Source organism: Camellia sinensis, chromosome 15 (genome assembly GCF_055761805.1).
Source record: "Camellia sinensis isolate YWXY chromosome 15, ASM5576180v1, whole genome shotgun sequence".
Lineage (NCBI taxonomy): Eukaryota > Viridiplantae > Streptophyta > Magnoliopsida > Ericales > Theaceae > Camellia > Camellia sinensis.
In genome coordinates this window covers 68,576,210-68,593,483 of record NC_138975.1, presented here as the reverse complement: position 1 = coordinate 68,593,483, position 17,274 = coordinate 68,576,210, and the positions used below count along the sequence as shown (strand labels likewise).

The 17,274-nt window shown below is 38.1% G+C and overlaps 1 protein-coding gene across 1 annotated transcript in view; it reads left to right on the top strand.

The window, feature by feature from the left end:
• Nucleotides 1-13,951, top strand: part of LOC145813038 (uncharacterized) — a 36,634-nt gene extending 22,683 nt beyond the window's left edge. Inside the window, exons 4-6 of the mRNA XM_082908299.1 lie at nt 12,712-12,947; nt 13,322-13,460; nt 13,860-13,951. Coding sequence (XP_082764425.1) covers nt 12,712-12,947; nt 13,322-13,460; nt 13,860-13,951 — 467 coding nt within the window. The remainder of the gene's footprint in view (nt 1-12,711; nt 12,948-13,321; nt 13,461-13,859) is intronic.
• Nucleotides 13,952-17,274: the final 3,323 nt, after the last annotated feature.

Sequence of the window (17,274 nt, the reverse complement as noted above, 5' to 3'; positions counted from 1 at the left end):
CCTAAATATGAACATATAAAGAAAATAAAACTCATATCATGGTTTAGTAGAGACCAATCTTTGATCGGGTGATTGGGGTTGCTCATTAATGACCTTCCCCTCTCATGCCTAAGGTTCCGAGCCAAGCATCTTTGGTTATGACAAACAGTGGCCTTGGCATGAGTCACGGATTTTCTAATTTTCCTAAAATATTAGGTGACAACTCTAAGATCTGGTAATGTAGTCCATTTATGGCAAATGTTTTGCAATAAAATGGATTTTTTATAAAAGTTTTCAAATTCTCATTTATGTTTCAAATTGCACTCATGAGACTAGATCCAAGAAGTTGAGAGTCTGAACTGTTTAACGCGTGCCAGTACCCCTTGGGCATGTTACACTTATATATGATAACAATCTGACTTTTCAAAATGGTATAAACTAGATATTTGAGGACCCTAATACATAGTAAAACTACTCAAATGCACCAAAACTTGTAAGATACATTAAAAAAACCATAGAAGTGAGTAATTGTCTACAATATGGTTAAGTAGTTGCTTGATATGAAATAATTATACCAAAGGGGCTGTGACTCTAGAAATTTGTCCATTGGTGGGTTGCCTCGACTTTGTGAAGCAATAGTCATTCTTCTTTGAATCAGAAGCAAATCATATTGTGACACCTAGGTGTTCATTATTGTATTAAAGCTGTACGCAAAATGAATAATCACAATGTTGCGTTGTGGTTTGATTTTCTATACAAATAAATGATATTTATATGTGTGATTTAATTTTTGTTTCAACAATCATAGTTGCGTTTGCACTAATGATATGAAGACTTTGACATGCATTACAGAAAACCAATCTCCTATTGTTGTCATTCTTTTTGAAAACATGGAACTTGCCTTTCAGATGGTAAGCCAATCTAAGGTGTTAATTCTTTATATTTAAATAATGAATGAAATGTAGTAACACTATAATATGCACAAAGTTTAGGTTGAGCAATAAGGAAACTATTGGAAATTGGGTCGAATTTGACCCGGCTCATAACCCATGGAGTGTCCCTATGGGTTGTAGATAATTCACACTATTTAATAAATAAGATAATTAAGGAATTATCTAATGAAGTGTTTGAGTTGTTTTGGGTGTCTAGAACTCCACTTTTATCTACAGAGATATATATTATATATTTGATATAGAGAAAAGAAATGTATTATTACTGTGGGAGTTTACTTGAAAAAACTTTGTAGATTTCTCTCTATGTTCTTTCCTCTTAGGTCACCATTAGAGAACCTAGGGATTTGGAGTGTGGATACAACATTGAGAAACTCTGGCAGCTTCTCAACTGGCGATAGAGGGTTTTCTAGACGAGGTTCGTAATCCAAGCATCTGATCCAAACTGTTTCTGCATTAGGTAATATGAATACCTGCATATTTTCCTTCATTAGTATCAGAGCAGTATTGCTTATTTTTGTCTCATGATTTGCATGCCATAAATTAGTTTTGTTCATGTTTAATCAATATTATCTGTTTTAATATTGCTAAAAATTATGGCATGTTGAAAAGGTTTTTAGAAAACCCTAGTTTTTATAAAATTCCAATACAACAGACTTTTTAACTCAAAAATTAGTATAAAAGTTTCTTTTTTAGTAGTTCGAATTTACATATTTTGAAAGCACTCTTCCTGAGCTTTACATCCATATAAAATGGGCTTTAATCGGAGTTAAATTGAAAAAATTATGGCTTTTCAAAGATTTTTGGGTCAAAATTGATGTTTTTGAGAAATTTTGGGAAAACAAGAAAATCTGAATTTGGGGTTGACGTTAACAGCACGTGGAAGCTGACGCAACGCCGCTGGGACTAGCGTGGCTTGGGTCAGCGCAGCGTAGCACACCTTAGCGGGTCGTGACGTTAGCAAAACATGGTAGCTTAGCAGTGCGGCTGGACAACGTACCAACACGGCTTAGCCCAGTGCAGCTGACGTCAGTGCACTGCGTGCGGCCGATGTTAGCAATGCGCATACTGGAGGTATGCGAGCACGCCACGTGGCACGCGTAGGAGCGCGACACCTGTCTGTCACGTGTACAAGGCAAGAACTAACATGTGAGGGCGTGTGGACACGTTTCTTTGGCCGCGTGTTCACATGCGCTTGTAGACACTCCATTTTTGACCGCCCGTAAAACTTGGATGTTTTATTCTGGGCACTTGATGATGAAGGTTACATTGTGTAAGTGGTTTGAATTCTCAATAAAGGAATCCAAATTCGAGCTCTAAACAATCCCAACCTTCTATACCTAAAATGTTTTTACCATATAAACCCATTTTTAAGCACTGTGCCCACCTACATTGAACCTAGAACTGAGAGGCAAGGGAGCCACATTGGGGCCCGACTATGCCTCATTTGGGGCTGGTTGTGGCCATTGGGATCCGGCCATGCCTTTTGGGCTTCAAACAGTGTTCCAGGCGAGAATTCGCCACCTGTCCATTTTTGAAGATATTTATGACCTATTTGCCTCAAATTCTATAAATATGAGCTCAGACCTTTGTTTTGAGGGTCAAAATTTTTTTAAAGAGTTTAAAAGATATTTGAGAGCTCTTTCTTCCCTTGCACGACATCTTTTGTTCTTATATCACCTTTGAGATATATATACATATTAGATACACCATTAGAGCTTAGATTGGGAGCTTTGGTTGAGACTTTGAGACCATAATTCAAGAGCTTGAGAGTGCTTAGGAATCAAGGTTGGTTGACAACAATACATACTCTTTAAAGAGGTATACTTCTTACCCATCTTTTTCCTTTTTTTTTTTTTACTAATCATCTTCTTCATTTTCCTTGAGTTTGTGCATTGCTGGAGGTTACTTTAAAGGGCTGAAATATGTGATTCCTAATCTACAAAAAAGGGAGCGGTTAGCCTCTCCTCCTTAAGCTTGCTTGCCTTGCTTGTTCTCCCCTATTTCCCTTCACTTTTTCCACCATTTTGAAGTAATTTTAGGTACGAATTTTTGGGTTTTAGGGGTTGTTTAATTCATTTAAATAGTTTATGCTTTGAATATTATGTTTGTAGTGTTGTAAGTCCTCATGGATTTGATGGTTTAGGTCTTAGACACCGATTCATTTGAGTTGATAGCTTTATTTATCTAGTTTGCATGCAAATAGTCTCACTTTTGCAATAATCAACTTCGCATAATCATCTTTGCAATCTCCCTCATTTCTTTTGCTTCTTTTTTACTAAGAGTTGTATCCGACACGGGATTACCGTTCAAAGTATAAGAAAGAGACCCCTTATGTGCTAAATGGTTTAATCTCTTCGAAGATTCATTACCAAGGCATTACATCTCTCTTATTTGAGAATGATCCCTTGTTTGATTCTCCCTTTAACTGCCGGTGTAATGTTTCTAAGGGGCTATTTTTTAACTTAAACCCTTGGAAATCTCAAAGAAATGTTTCATTATAGCTTGTGTAACAACCCTGACATGTGATTAGCCTATAATCCATGATTAAATATGCCTAATAAGTAATTAAAGTGAAATTTTGAATTAATTGCATGTGTGTTGCATTTTTCGTGTTTATATATGATCATAGTAGGAAAATCTGCCTGTATCTTTGATTCAGTAAGCGAATTGAAGGCCTTATCGGCCACAGAACGTGAAATTGACTTGGTTTATGTGTTATTCGGGATTTTTTTAAAAATTATGGTAGGTTCAATTGAAATTCGATTCGGAACGAATTAATTAGAATAAATTGATTAAATTAAGCTAGATTAACTAGTGTTAATCACTCTTAATTAGTAAATGCTAACTAAGCCTATATAAGGCTAAAGTTGACTCAAGAACCTTCAAAATACACACACCTTCATCATTCTTTCTCATAAAAAATGTGAGAGTAAGAGAGAACTTGAGGGGAAAGAAATTCAAGCTAAAGAAGGAGAATTAGAAGAAGTTTAGAGGAGTTAGCTTGGAGATTCAAGAATTAATTGTCTAGAGTCCAATTGGAGAGTTTAGGTAAGAAATCCAACTCTTAAACATTGTATTTGAGTCACCAAATGTAAGAATTCAAAAGGAAATAAAGATTAAAGACATGATTTAAGCCAAGGAGGAAGAAAAGGGGAATAATTCGACCATGCATGCATAATTCACTAAGATTTGTAGTTGATTCTCAAGAATTGATATATGCATGAGTCTATACTTGCATAACACTAAGAATTCAACATGATTTGGCATTTATCGCTTTATTTATTCATGTAGTTGAAGCAAAGAGCTCATAACATTACATGCATGTTATCTAGACAAGAAGTTTTGATTTGGCTTTGAAGAATTGGCATGCTTTTGGGCTTTGATTTTGTGAAATGATTTTGAATTCACAATGTTTTACAAGTGTACATATGTTTCTTCAAGTTTTTGGCCGAAAAGAACATGTTTTACAGCTTTGAATTTGAGTTTTGGACATAGAACATCAATTTGGAAATTCCAGAATTCTACCTCACTGCTCGAGCGACGGATTCTGTGCTCTAGCGACAATTCTTTGTTTTGCACTTCTGCTTGAGCGACCAAAAGTTGGCTTGAGCATAAAATTAATGCTCCCAGAAGTTTTCAAGTTTTGCAAACCACTTGAGTGACCAGAGTTACGCTCGAGCGAAGACCTTAGTCTCACGCTCGAGCGGCCATCGAGCAGAAAATTCACACAACCAGTACTTTTGTAGAGTTTACAGACCACTCGAGTAACCACCCTTATGTTTCAACCTCCGCTCGAGCGAAGGAAGTTATGCTCGAGCGAAGACCTTATTTTCATCAAATCTGACTAAGTGTTTTGAATCACATTTTGGCATCTTCATCGCATCTTAGGAATTCTTAAGCCCTAATTAAGACATGATAATGAGGATAATGACTAAAAGCACACCAAGATAAGAAAGAACTAAGTTAAAGAAATTTTGGGTGTGCGTTTCAATACGTATCCATTCTGTGTTTGTGTAGGTCACGCGCCATTAATCGCCTAATCCATCTGCTATATCTGTTTTGTTATTAGAGCCACCTGTGAGTAATAACTTCATAAAGCTATGTCTACATTTAAGTATTTTCCTGTATGATATGACAAGAAATGCTATGTTTTCTGAAATGCTATATTCTGTATCAATGAATGATTGTCCATATATTGAAACGTATTCGTGGCATCCTTAGCACATGGTCCTTGCCTGAGGGTAATAATACCATGGTCTATGAGCACAAAGCCCTTGCCCGGGGGTGATAATATCGTGGTCTCATGGCCCTCGCCCAGGGGTAACAATACCATGGCTTAAGTATGTTATCTATTCCCGGTACGAGAGGTTCATTTATTGAACTGGTCAAGTATGACCCTTAATGGTCTGTATCTGATCTATTAGCGCTAATGGGTGTACCACGTATGATCATCTGTGAAATTGAATAAGTACATGCTTCTGAACTATGAATAAGAATATGGATATGTTTCTAATTTGAACTCTACTTTCTGAATCTGATATGGGACATCATTCATAAACCTTTTTACTCTGTTATTATTCACTAGGCTTTCGTTCACTATTTATATTATGTATGTAGGGGATCAGGAACGTGACTAGGCTCAATGATGGTTGCTTGGAGGTCTATTTTGTCAGCCAACCTTTGTGCCTCTTGAGGAGGTTTCAGAAAGAGTTTAATGGTCGAGTTTTGCGAACCAAGTTATAAAATTAAGACTTTTGTTGTTTTGTAAGCAACTCTTTTGTCTTATTTTTTGTATAATGATAATGCAGAATGGATATGTTTATGACATTATATGTGGGTTCATGTATATCAGTTTTAAAATTTTTGTCCCATGTATGTCTGCACAGCTCCGTGGACTATGTATGTTTTATATATCTGCTTCTGCAGCCCCTTATTTCTAAGTTAACTTGTTCAAAGGCCTTGGGTAATCCCAGGATTACTAGTCGAGTACAATGCTAAACATATAGGGGCGGGTTTGGGTCGTGGCAATGTGGTATTAGAGCACGCGTTATACCTCACACAGGTCGATATGAGCTATAGGATGTCCTAGAAAAGGATTAGGGGCATTCCATCCGCATGTATGAGTGTGTGAACTGTTTGAACATACTCAAACTAAAATGAAATGATGTGAACAAATTTGAATGAATATGAAACAAATTGAATTGGAATTGGATACAGAGAACGAGATTATTGTACCTATGTTTATTATTATCTTGTTTGCCTATAGCAAAGGAAAATACAAGAAGTAATGATACAGCTGGATCTTCTGAGGCTTGAATGAGCCGAATGGAACAAATGTTAGAAGTTTTGACAAAAACAATAAGACAGTAACAAAGACAACAACTTGTGCTTCCTCCACCACCTCCAGTGCCAATTGAGCCGGAAAACACTGACACTATTTCACTGACACAGAAGTTTAACAAAATGAAGCCGCCAATCATTTTCGGTGGTATTGAGCCGTTGAAAGCCGAAACATGGCTGCTAGAGACTGAAAAGATATATGAAGTGTTCCCGTGCTCGAAAATGTAGAAAGTTCTTTTGGCCACCTATACTCTGAAAGAAGAAGCTAGACGATGGTGGATGCTTATCCGAGATAGTAGTGGGACTATGACGTGGAGCCAATTTAAAGTGGTATTTTATGAGAAGTATTTTGCCCAATGTTTCAGAGATCGTAAAGTGTCATAATTCAAAGAACTCAAGCAAGGCAAGATGTCCGTAGCCAAGTATGAGGCTAAGTTCACTGAGTTAGCCAGATTTGCTCCTTATATGGTCAACACATATTACAAAAAGGCCCGGAAATTTGAAGAGGGCTTAGATCTGGACGTGTTTGATCGAGTAAGCATTTTGAAGTTGCCTACATATGTGGATGTACTTGACAAAGCATTGATGGCAGAGGCCACTCTAGCAGCAATGAAACAAGCTAAAACTCTAACAACTGAATGAAGAGGTAAGAGATCCGGATTCAATTTCAAAAAGGGTCGGCCGTTTTTAAAGAAGCAAAACACAAGATCCTCCAGTAGCTCTAGTCAGAGTAGTGGATCTATGCCAGTTTGTTCTGAATATAGGAGGAAGCATAAAGGCACGTGTTATCGTGCATCAGGTGCTTGTTTTTGGTGTGGGAAGACTGGCCACATGATTAGAGATTGTCTGATGAGATCCGACGATGTTAACCGTCTTGTGACAAGTTCAGCCGGATCTGCTCCTGCACCCAGAACAAATGTGAGAACCAATACTGGGAGAGAAACTCAAAGGCAAGGCCGAGTTTTTGCATTAGTACCTGGTGGTGTATAGAACACCGAGTCAGTGGTATCAGGTATGATCTCTATTTGTGCTCAACGTGCCTATGTATTGATAGATTCTGGTTTTACGCACTCTTTTGTGTCGCATGCTTTTTCTCGAATATTAACTAGACCTTTAGAACCTTTGAATTATTTTTTATATGTATCTATACCATCTGGAGGCTCTATGTTATGTGCTTATGTATATCCTGTGTGTGACATCATGGTTGAGGATATGTGTAACGCCCCAATTTCCTATGCCCAAATGATAACACAACCATCATGGCTCTTTAAAGGAAAACAAAAATAATTCTCCACACTTGCATTACATGATACAATTAATTACTCAATGTGATTATACGTTTAATCCAAAACCAAATAAATAAACAAATAGATACCCCCATGGGTTTACAAGTTTCCAACGCTTAGGTCCGGTTACACAAAACGGTTATTCAAACCCACACAAATACAGCCCTTGGCTTACAAAATAGAGTCTCGCAAAATGAGAGCATTGTACTTCCAACACACATACTTCCACGCCCCTAATTGGGTGGAATCACCACATCTTTTCTTGCACAAAAATCCCGTAGGGTGAGCATAAAGCCCAGTAGGAAATTCTTAACAAAGTATATACATTTTATACAAGTCTCAAAAGATGAAATGCACATGCCATGTTGTGCCCTTTTTGAAGACAAACCACATTTTCATCTTTTGAAAACCATCATGCTCAATGATGTCATGCAATTTCAATTGTTCAAAACTTAACAATTTATTTCAAGGGCGGTAAATACGACGCTGGTAATCCCTAGGTCGATGTCTGCAAGTCGACTATACAAGTACTACCAAATTGTCATTTTTACCGGTATTAAACGGAAGGCTTGACACCTATCCGCGCGGATTTTCGGTCTTTCACCCCGGACTCTCAGGCCAACTTATTCAATATCATCTACACCACCTATCAAGACTTACCAATGTGTTTACCCCAAAACCATTCCATGAAAACTTGTTTCACAACATTCTTTTCTCAATGCAAGTTTTCAAATCAACTTTCAAAATTTAATGTAATCAAATGAATTGATATGCCAATTTCATAAGATGAATATAAATACTTTTATTCCAATTATTTTGACACATAAAATAAATATAACAATATCATTCATGAATTTTCAATCTCTTTTAAAAATTCCCAATTTCTAGGTTTTCTCACCAAAACTATACAACCAAAATCTTTTGAAAGAAAACTTTTCAAAATCATCTTCTTTTTTTCTTCAATCAACGAAGATCAAGACCCATAAGATCTTTTTAAAAGAACAAGAGACAAACCTACTTTCAAAATCGCTTAACTTCTTGAATCAACAATCAACTTTCAAAAGGCTATCAAAGGATGATTTTGAAAATCATCTACATCTTGCAAAATATATATATATATATATAACTCAAAAAAATTCCCTATCTCAAGTTTGAAGAAGAATAGAGATGAAACTCCAAAATCAACGATGCCTAAACTTGATCTTCAACGCACACAACGAAGCCCTCGAGATGATAACTCAATTTGATCAAGAAGCAATGGCAAAACTCAAGTGGATCTTGAGAAATCAAGGTTTTTGGTCTAGTTTGTGTAGAGAAATGTAGAGAGAAGGGAGAGGAAATATTTTTAGAGAGAGAGATATACAAAAGTGGTCTGAAATATCAGATTCACGAACTGATATAACATTGCTCGCTCGAGCGTGGAAAGCCCCGCTCGAGTGTCAAATACACCTTCCCAGTACTTTTCCAGACAGGTCAAACTTCTGGAACCAAACATTCTCCGCTTGAGTGCATAAATGGCCACTTGAGCGGACAAGCAATTTCGAATGCATTTTGTATTTTTGCTTCGAGGGCGCTACCCCTTGACCACGCCAAGGCACTGCCCTCGGACCCCCGTGAGCTGACTGGGCAGCTCGATCCCCATCAAAGTCAGCGAATTGGCAAAACATGAATGATACGCTACAACCTGATACAAACATAAGACATTACCTATTCCAAACACACCGCTACAACTCAATAACCAAAATATGGGGAATACAGGGAACTAAGATACGTAACACTGTTTAAAACCATACCAACCCGAGCCCGGAACAAAACATAAAGACGGGTCAAAACCGGGATTGCTACAATATGTTATTATATGTTGATTTGCTACCGTTGGATCTTACTTATTTTGATTATATTCTGGGTATAGATTGGTTGACTAAATATTATACCACCATTGATTATGTGAATAAATCAGTTATGTTTCGACCACCCGGTGTGCCTAAGGTTGTCTTTACTGGGAATGGGGTAGTTCCTCCGCTATAGTGATCCCAGTTGTCCCTTTACTGTTCTGTTGTATTCCGGACTCGGTTCCGTGGAGTTGGTAGTTGTATCTATCTTGTTTTCGTCCTTTAATTCCATTTTTTTAAGTTTTAGGATGTGTTGGGCATGTTTCGAACAGATGGGTTGAACCTTGGTCTAAAATCTTGTTGCCAGGTTTTTGGTCGTTCCGCTCGAGCGGGCCCTGTTGCGCTTGAGCGGATATTGCACACTCCCAGTATTTCGTGTCCCTGCAAAACTTCTGCAGGTGTGATTTTTACGCTCGAGCGGTCGCGCTCGAGCGGGTAGTACTTTTTGGTGTAAGTTCTGGGAGGGGGAAATCTATGCTCGAGCGGACTGGTTTTCGCGCTCGAGCGGATGTACTTTATTCTTGTGTCATGGCGCTCAAGCGGGCCTTCTTGCGCTCGAGCGTACCTAGTTTTTTGTTCTTGATGCTCGAGCGTTGTGTTCTCCGCTCGAGCGGGAATGTCGTATATCAGTTGGCAGCTGGGCATTTTAAAATCACTTTTTATATTCTCTCTCTCTCTCTTACTTTCTAAAAAGATATTTTGAGAGCTCCTCTCTCTAGAAACTCCCTTCTCTCTAGGGTTTGATCTAGTTAGAGTGTCTCCATATCCTCCGGCCTTTGTAAAAAGTGTGTGGATCGTCGAGGGCTCCATTTTGATCCATGGATCTTTGAATTTGGAGCATTTTGGTTTGCTTCAACTTTCCCGTTTGAGCTCTAACTTCGAGGTAGGAATATTCTACTCCTTCTCATGAATTTTGTCTTTAAATTTTAGCATTTTGATGAGTTGGGGGTTGTTGGGTAATTTTTAGAAAGTTTGGGCCTTTGTGTAATTTTACAAAAAGTTGGGGGTTTTGTTTATATAAATTTATATGCATGTTTGGCATAGAGAAATGAGATTAATATTGGATTATTGGTGAAAATGGAACCTTAGGGTTGTGATGTTAATTATGGGAAATGCTCTAATTACATTGATAAATTAATTGGTATAATTAATTTGAAGAAAAGAGAAATTAAGTTGAGAATGTTGGAATTGGATGTGTATGGGAATAAAGGGTGTAGTTAGATTCATTTATCGCTCACCTAGTTGAAATGTCGATTATATTTCCATTTGGTGCATTTATTTTCGGTATAGAAGTAACTGCTTTGGGCTATCGGTGGAGGATAGTCTTGATTGTTGTAGACACTGCATGATGATTAGGCAAACTAAAACTAATCGATTAAGTATGCTACTGAGTATAGCGACCGGAATAATACATTAATTGTATGTATTGATTGATTGTATATGATCTATGTTTATATACATGTGCTGTGTGGGATGAGATAGGGGATGTACTCTACAGTTTAGGGGAAGATAAGGGATGGACCTCTAAACCGGATTTTGTGTGACATTGATACAGCGCTAAAATGTGTATCAAGTGTTGATTATGGAAGTGTTTGAATTGATTTGATATAGCATTAAAATGTATATCGTTATCAATTGTGGAGTATAGAAGTGATTCTATGTTCTGTTGATACAGCACCGAAATGTGTATCTTTCCCAAAGTGTGGAATGGTTTATGTGTTATTGATACAGCATTAAAATGTGTATCCCTCATGAATTTCGAAAGTGTTTTAAAGATGAGTCTAAATCTCATTAAGGTATTTGGCTAGGTGTTGAGCCTTGTTTTCAAACTCAAAGTTGGAAAAGACATGGGAAATGAAATGTAACATGGACTTAATGTCATGAAACCGAAATGTGATATATGTGGATGTATTTGTGTTGGCCATCTATCAACTGCTAATCTTTTAGTCATTGTTCATAGCTGGTTTAGTATATTTCTACTGGGCTGTGGCTCACCCTTTATGGGACATCATTTTCAGGTACAGGTAGCATGCCACCTCCAAGGACATAGCTTGGGAGGCTAGAGGCAGACAGACTGCTTTGTTATTTGCTTTCTTTTGATGTATTACATGTAAATTCAAGCCAAGGGCTTAATATGTATTGAGGTAGTACTCTTCTTTTTGTAACCAAGTGTTAACTTGGAAAGCTGTAAGCCCGTAGGGCATTTTCTTTTGTTGTTAACATGTAATACTTTGTAAAGAACTACTCTGATGAATAGAAGAATATTTATCTTTTATACCAATGCATGTCTAATTTGATGGGTTTTAATGTTATTATTTTGAGGACGTTACATCTGCCGTACTTGATTTCGTTTATAAGAGCCAGGAAGTTATTGAGAAATATTGTCGGGGCTACTTCTGGTGTGTATTGACGCTATCTTCGGATGGTGCTAATGTGGAAACTATTCCTGTTGTTTGTGAATTTCTTGACATGTTTCCTAATGACCTACCCATGGAGTTAATTAATAGGGAAATTGAATTCACTATTGATGTAGTATCCAGAACAAAAGCAATTTCTAAGGCCCCTTACCAAATGTCAACCTCTGAACTGAAAGAATTAAAAGTCCAACTCCAAGAATTGCTAGACAAGAAATTTATCTGACCGAGCATTTCACCTTAGGGTGCTCCAGTTTGTTTGTTAAGAAAAAGGATGGGTCCTTGAGGTTATGTCTAGATTACCGGGAATTGAATAGAGTAACTATCAAGAATAAATGTCCATTACCCCGAATAGATGATTTGTTTGACCAACTCCAGGAAGCCCAAGTGTTTTCCAAAATTGGCCTTAGATCAGGCTATCATCAATTAAAAGTTAAGGCAAAAGACATTGACAATACTGCTTTCAAGACTAGATACGGGCACTATGAATTTTTGGTAATGCCATTTGGGGTAACTAATGCACCTACAGCTTTTATGGACCTAATGAATAGGGTTTTCAAACAATTTCTTAACGAATTTGTAGTTATGTTTATTGATGATATCTTGATTTACTCCAAAAGCAGGGAAGAACATGAGAATCATCTGAGCACTACCTCACAGATTTTGAGAGAAAAGAAATTGTATGCAAAACTCTCTAAATGTGAATTCTGGCTTGATAGTGTAAGCTTTCTAGGGCATGTAATCGATAAAGATGGCATCTTTATTGACCCACAAAAAAATGAAACTATTGTAGACTGGCCAAGACCAATCAATGTGTCAGAAGTTCAAAGTTTTTTGGGGCTTGCAGGCTATTATCGCAGATTTGTGAAAGATTTCTCCAAACTTGCTTTGCCACTCACTCAACTGACACAGAAAATTACGCCATTTGATTGGAATGATCAAAGGGAATCTGCCTTCCAAAAGTTAAAGACCAAGCTAGTAACTGCACCAATTTTGACTCTGCCTAATGGTACCGATGGGTTTCAAATTTGCGGTGACGCTTCGTACAGAGGCTTGGGATATGTATTAATGCAAAATGGAAAGGTAATTACCTATGTGTCTCGGTAACTCCGCTCTCATGAAAAGAACTATCCAACTCATGACCTTGAATTACCAATTGTGGTGCTTGCTTTGAAAATTCGGCGACATTATATGAACGGTGTAACTTGTGAAGTGCACACTAATCATAAAAGCCTCAAATACTTCTTTACTCAAAAGGAGTTAAACACGAGACAGATGCGATGGCTTGAACTGATAAAAGACTATGACTTGCAAATTTTGTATCATCTAGGGAAGGCAAAGTTGCAAATGCATTGAGTAGAAAATTGATTGGGAATTTGTCATGTTTGTTCACCGGTTAGAGAGAGTTGTTATGTGACTTGGAGAAGAATGAGATTGAAATTGTATTGCTTGAACAGGGCGAGATCTTAGCTACCATTTCTGCTCAGCCTACAATTATCGAAGAAATTAGAGAGAAACAATTGCAAGATGAATGGTTGAAGAAGATTGTGGATGAAATTGACTCAAAATCGAGGCCGGGATTTGTGATTGAAAATGGTGTGCTGAAATTTCATAAGAAACTTTGTATACCGGATTGTTCTGACTTGAGGAAACGTGTTATGACTGAAGCTCACAATTCAAAATTTGCTATGCATCTGACAAACACAAAGATGTACCATGACTTGAAGCTGAATTTCTGGTGGCCTAGAATGAAGAGAAGCATTGTTGATTTTGTGGCTAGATGCTTGCATTGCCAACAAGTTAAAGTTGAACATCAACGACCCACTAGATTGCTTCAAGCGCTTCCAATACCAGAATGGAAATGGGAGCATATTACCATGGACTTTATTGTTGGACTATCTCGCTCCTCTCAAGGTATGGACTCTATCTGGGTCATTGTTGACCGTTTAACTAAGTCTGTCCATTTTTTGCCTATTAAAACTTTTTATAATGCAGATAAATTGGTGAACATGTATGTGAATGAGATTATGAGATTACACGGTGTGCCAGTATCTGTTGTATTTGACAGAGATCCTAAGTTCACTTGAAGTTTCTGGCAGAGTCTACAGCAAAAGACTAAGCAGTGTATATCACCCACAAACAAATGACCAATCAGAAAGAACAATACAGACTATAGAAGATATGCTCAGAATGTGTGCCCTAGATTTCCAAGGCAATTGGGAGACCTACTTACCATTGGCTGACTTTGTGTATAACAACAACTACCATTTGAGTATCGGTATGGCTCCTTATGAAGTTTTGTATGGTAGAAAATGTCGTTCTCCGATCTGTTGGGCCGAGGTAGGTGATAGACCTTTGTTGGGGCCGGAACTTGTGCAAAAAAATGATTGAAAATGTGAAATTGATTCAACAAAGATTGAAAACTACACAAAGCCGCGAAAAGAGTTATGCGGATCTCAAAAGAAGAGATCAAGAATATGAAGTCGAGGATCATGTGTTTATCAAAGTGACCCCTATGAAAGGGCAAATGCAGTTTGGAGTGAAAAGCATATTGGCACTGAGATATGTTGGGCCGTATGAGATCCTTGAGAAAATCAATCCGGTGATATATCAGGTAGCCTTATCGCCGGTCATGGAACATATGCATAATGTTTTTCACGTATCCATGCTTGGAGACTATCTACGAGATTTGTTACATGTCACTAAACCAACACATGCACTTTTGAAGATGATTACACATACGAATAGTGGCCAATTCAGATTGTGAATCACTGTAGACACCCCATTTTTGACCGTCCTCAAGACTTGGATGTCATCGTTTGAACACTCGATGATCATCTATATTCGTGTTCGTCTTGAGTTCTCGGAGGTTTCGGTTGCACGCCTTGCCTCAAGACCTCTCGACTTGTTTGTTTTGTGCTTGGTTGTATACCAAACACTTGTGTTTTTGCTTCTGAGGGCAAGGAATGGCTTGTTGGCCATCCCCACACCTCACCGGCCTTGGCTTGAGGCCATTGGCCCTGTTTTATTGCTACCGGCCAACTTTTTTGGTCGGTCGGCAATTCTTTTGGTCAGCCGGCCGGCCATATTTCCCAGCCGACCCCTTTCCATCTGCTTTTGGCAGATATTTTATGCCAGCTGTCACAGCTAGCATCCATGATACACCCCCTCCATACACGTGTATGGAGGGATTTGCTCCCTTATGTTAGCTTCTCCAAGAAGCTTAGGAATTAAATTCCTATAAAATGAGGACCTCCCCTTCCTCACCAGGGGTGGAAAACTCTGAGATATAACCTATATATCACTCTCTCTCTATATCTCCCTCTCTCTCTCTATATTTGTGTGTGTAATAGTGTTCAAAAGGGGTTTTTGTTCTTAGTTTTGCACTAAAACACCTAGTGTTACACTATACTTTGGTTGCTGAGGTTTTAAGGGGTTGATTTCAGAGTTTTGAGTTGGGTTTTGATCAAAAAGAGGTACTGGAGTTGGTGTTCTTGAAGTGTTTTTCAAGGGTGAGAACTTACCTTTTTATTTCCCATTTTTGCTTAAGGTTTTAGACTTATTTTCATATTGTTTCGAGCTTAGTATATTACTGATAAAAGTTCTTTATTTTCATGTTTAAGATGTTTCATTAAGGTCACTTTTGTGTTGAGGGTCGTCCACCCCCTCTCAGGCCTTGTTTGGTCTCTTTTTGTGCCTTCCTCTTTGGGCTTTGTAACCCTTTTGTTTTGACCTTCTCACCACTGAAATCCAGAGGATTTTCAGTGGTAGGGAAGTGGTTTTGAGGTTTTGTATAGGGGAGGGACACCCCTCTCCCCTTATGACTCATTTGCTTGCATTTAGGGCTCATAAAGGTAGCATGTTTGCATAGCTTTATTTGGCTCCATTTTAGAGGATATTTGGTGTTAGTTTATCATGTTATACCTCTGTTTCATGTTGGTTCGATGGCCTATTGCATGCATCATGCACTTGCTTTGTAATCCCCTCTATTGTCATAACATATACCATGCATTTAGACCATCATGCTTGCATGTTTTAACTTGATTTCATGAAGCTTTTAGTCATGTTGTGACATGATTAAGCTACGTTTGGTGTTGATTCAATCATATTTGCCATGTTTTGTATAGTCACCATGTATCCTAGCTTGTTAGCTTTGAGTGTATGAGTCATGAGCATGCTTTATTTGGGTTATTTCAGTGATTTGGAATCACTTATCATGCCATTTCAGTCCATGCTCCATGCTTGTATGCTTGCATTTACCGTCCTTTCAATGCTCTGAAGAGTTATTGTCTTATGCTCCATGTTTGGACCATTGTGTATGCCTCCATGATTAGGTCTTTGGGAGGCCTTCTCATCGTGTTTTGGGGCTCCTTTTGGCATATTATAGCTCTTTTTTTCTTTGAATAATCCAGGCCATATGTGGTTAAAGTAGTTGTAGTGGAGTGCCCTCTTTGTGGCTTTGAATGCCCCTCATTTTTGCACCCATTTCCTAGCATGTTTTGGCCTCATCCCATGCATGTTCTAGCATTATTTTGGCTTGCCATGGGATTGTTTTGGGTCACCTTAGTCCTTTAGAACTTGGTTGATATGACCATGGTTCAAGTCCTTGGGCTAGCTTTTAGCTGTAAGTCCATTAGCATGCCATGTTTGTCTTGCTTAGTTGATTTGGCATCATCCTTTACACATTTTTAGAGCTTGTCATGCTTGTGATTTGTCCATATTTGTCTCTTCTTAATGTGCTTGAGAGTCGACTCTTTTCATGCCTAAGTGTTGGACCTTCACATGTGCACGTTTGGGTGTGTTTTGTCCATCATTTCTTGGCACTTTTGCCACTGTTTTGGGCATGGCTGAAGCCTATCCATCCTTAGTGTAAGTCCATGGATCATGTATTTATGTATTGTTGTGGGCTTACCGCATTGCATGCTGTTGCATCTTTATGGTTGGTATCATTGTTGCATGCTTATGACTTTGTGTATTCCCATCACTACAAGAATTTACACATTTGGCGACCACTTTTGCCGACCAAAAAAATTTTAGTCGCAAAAAAATGACATTTGGCGACCAAATATTAATTAGTCGCGAATGATCATTGTTTTTGGCGACCAAATATTATTGGTCGCGGAAGGTTATATTTTGGCGACCAAAAAATGAGTTGGTCGCAGTAAGTGGTATACTTTTCCCGACTAACTACAAATTTAGTCGCGGAAGGTCACATATTTTTTGGCGACCAAAAATAATTTATTTTCAGCAACCAAAAAAAATTAGTCGCCAAATTTGTATTTTTAGCGACCAATATTTTAGTCGCCGTTGATTGAGATTTGGCGACTAAAAAAGTTTGTCGGCGAAGGTACTTTTTCTGCGACTAATTTGGTCTTTTGGTCGCCACAAGTTTGGGAGGGAAATTTGAACA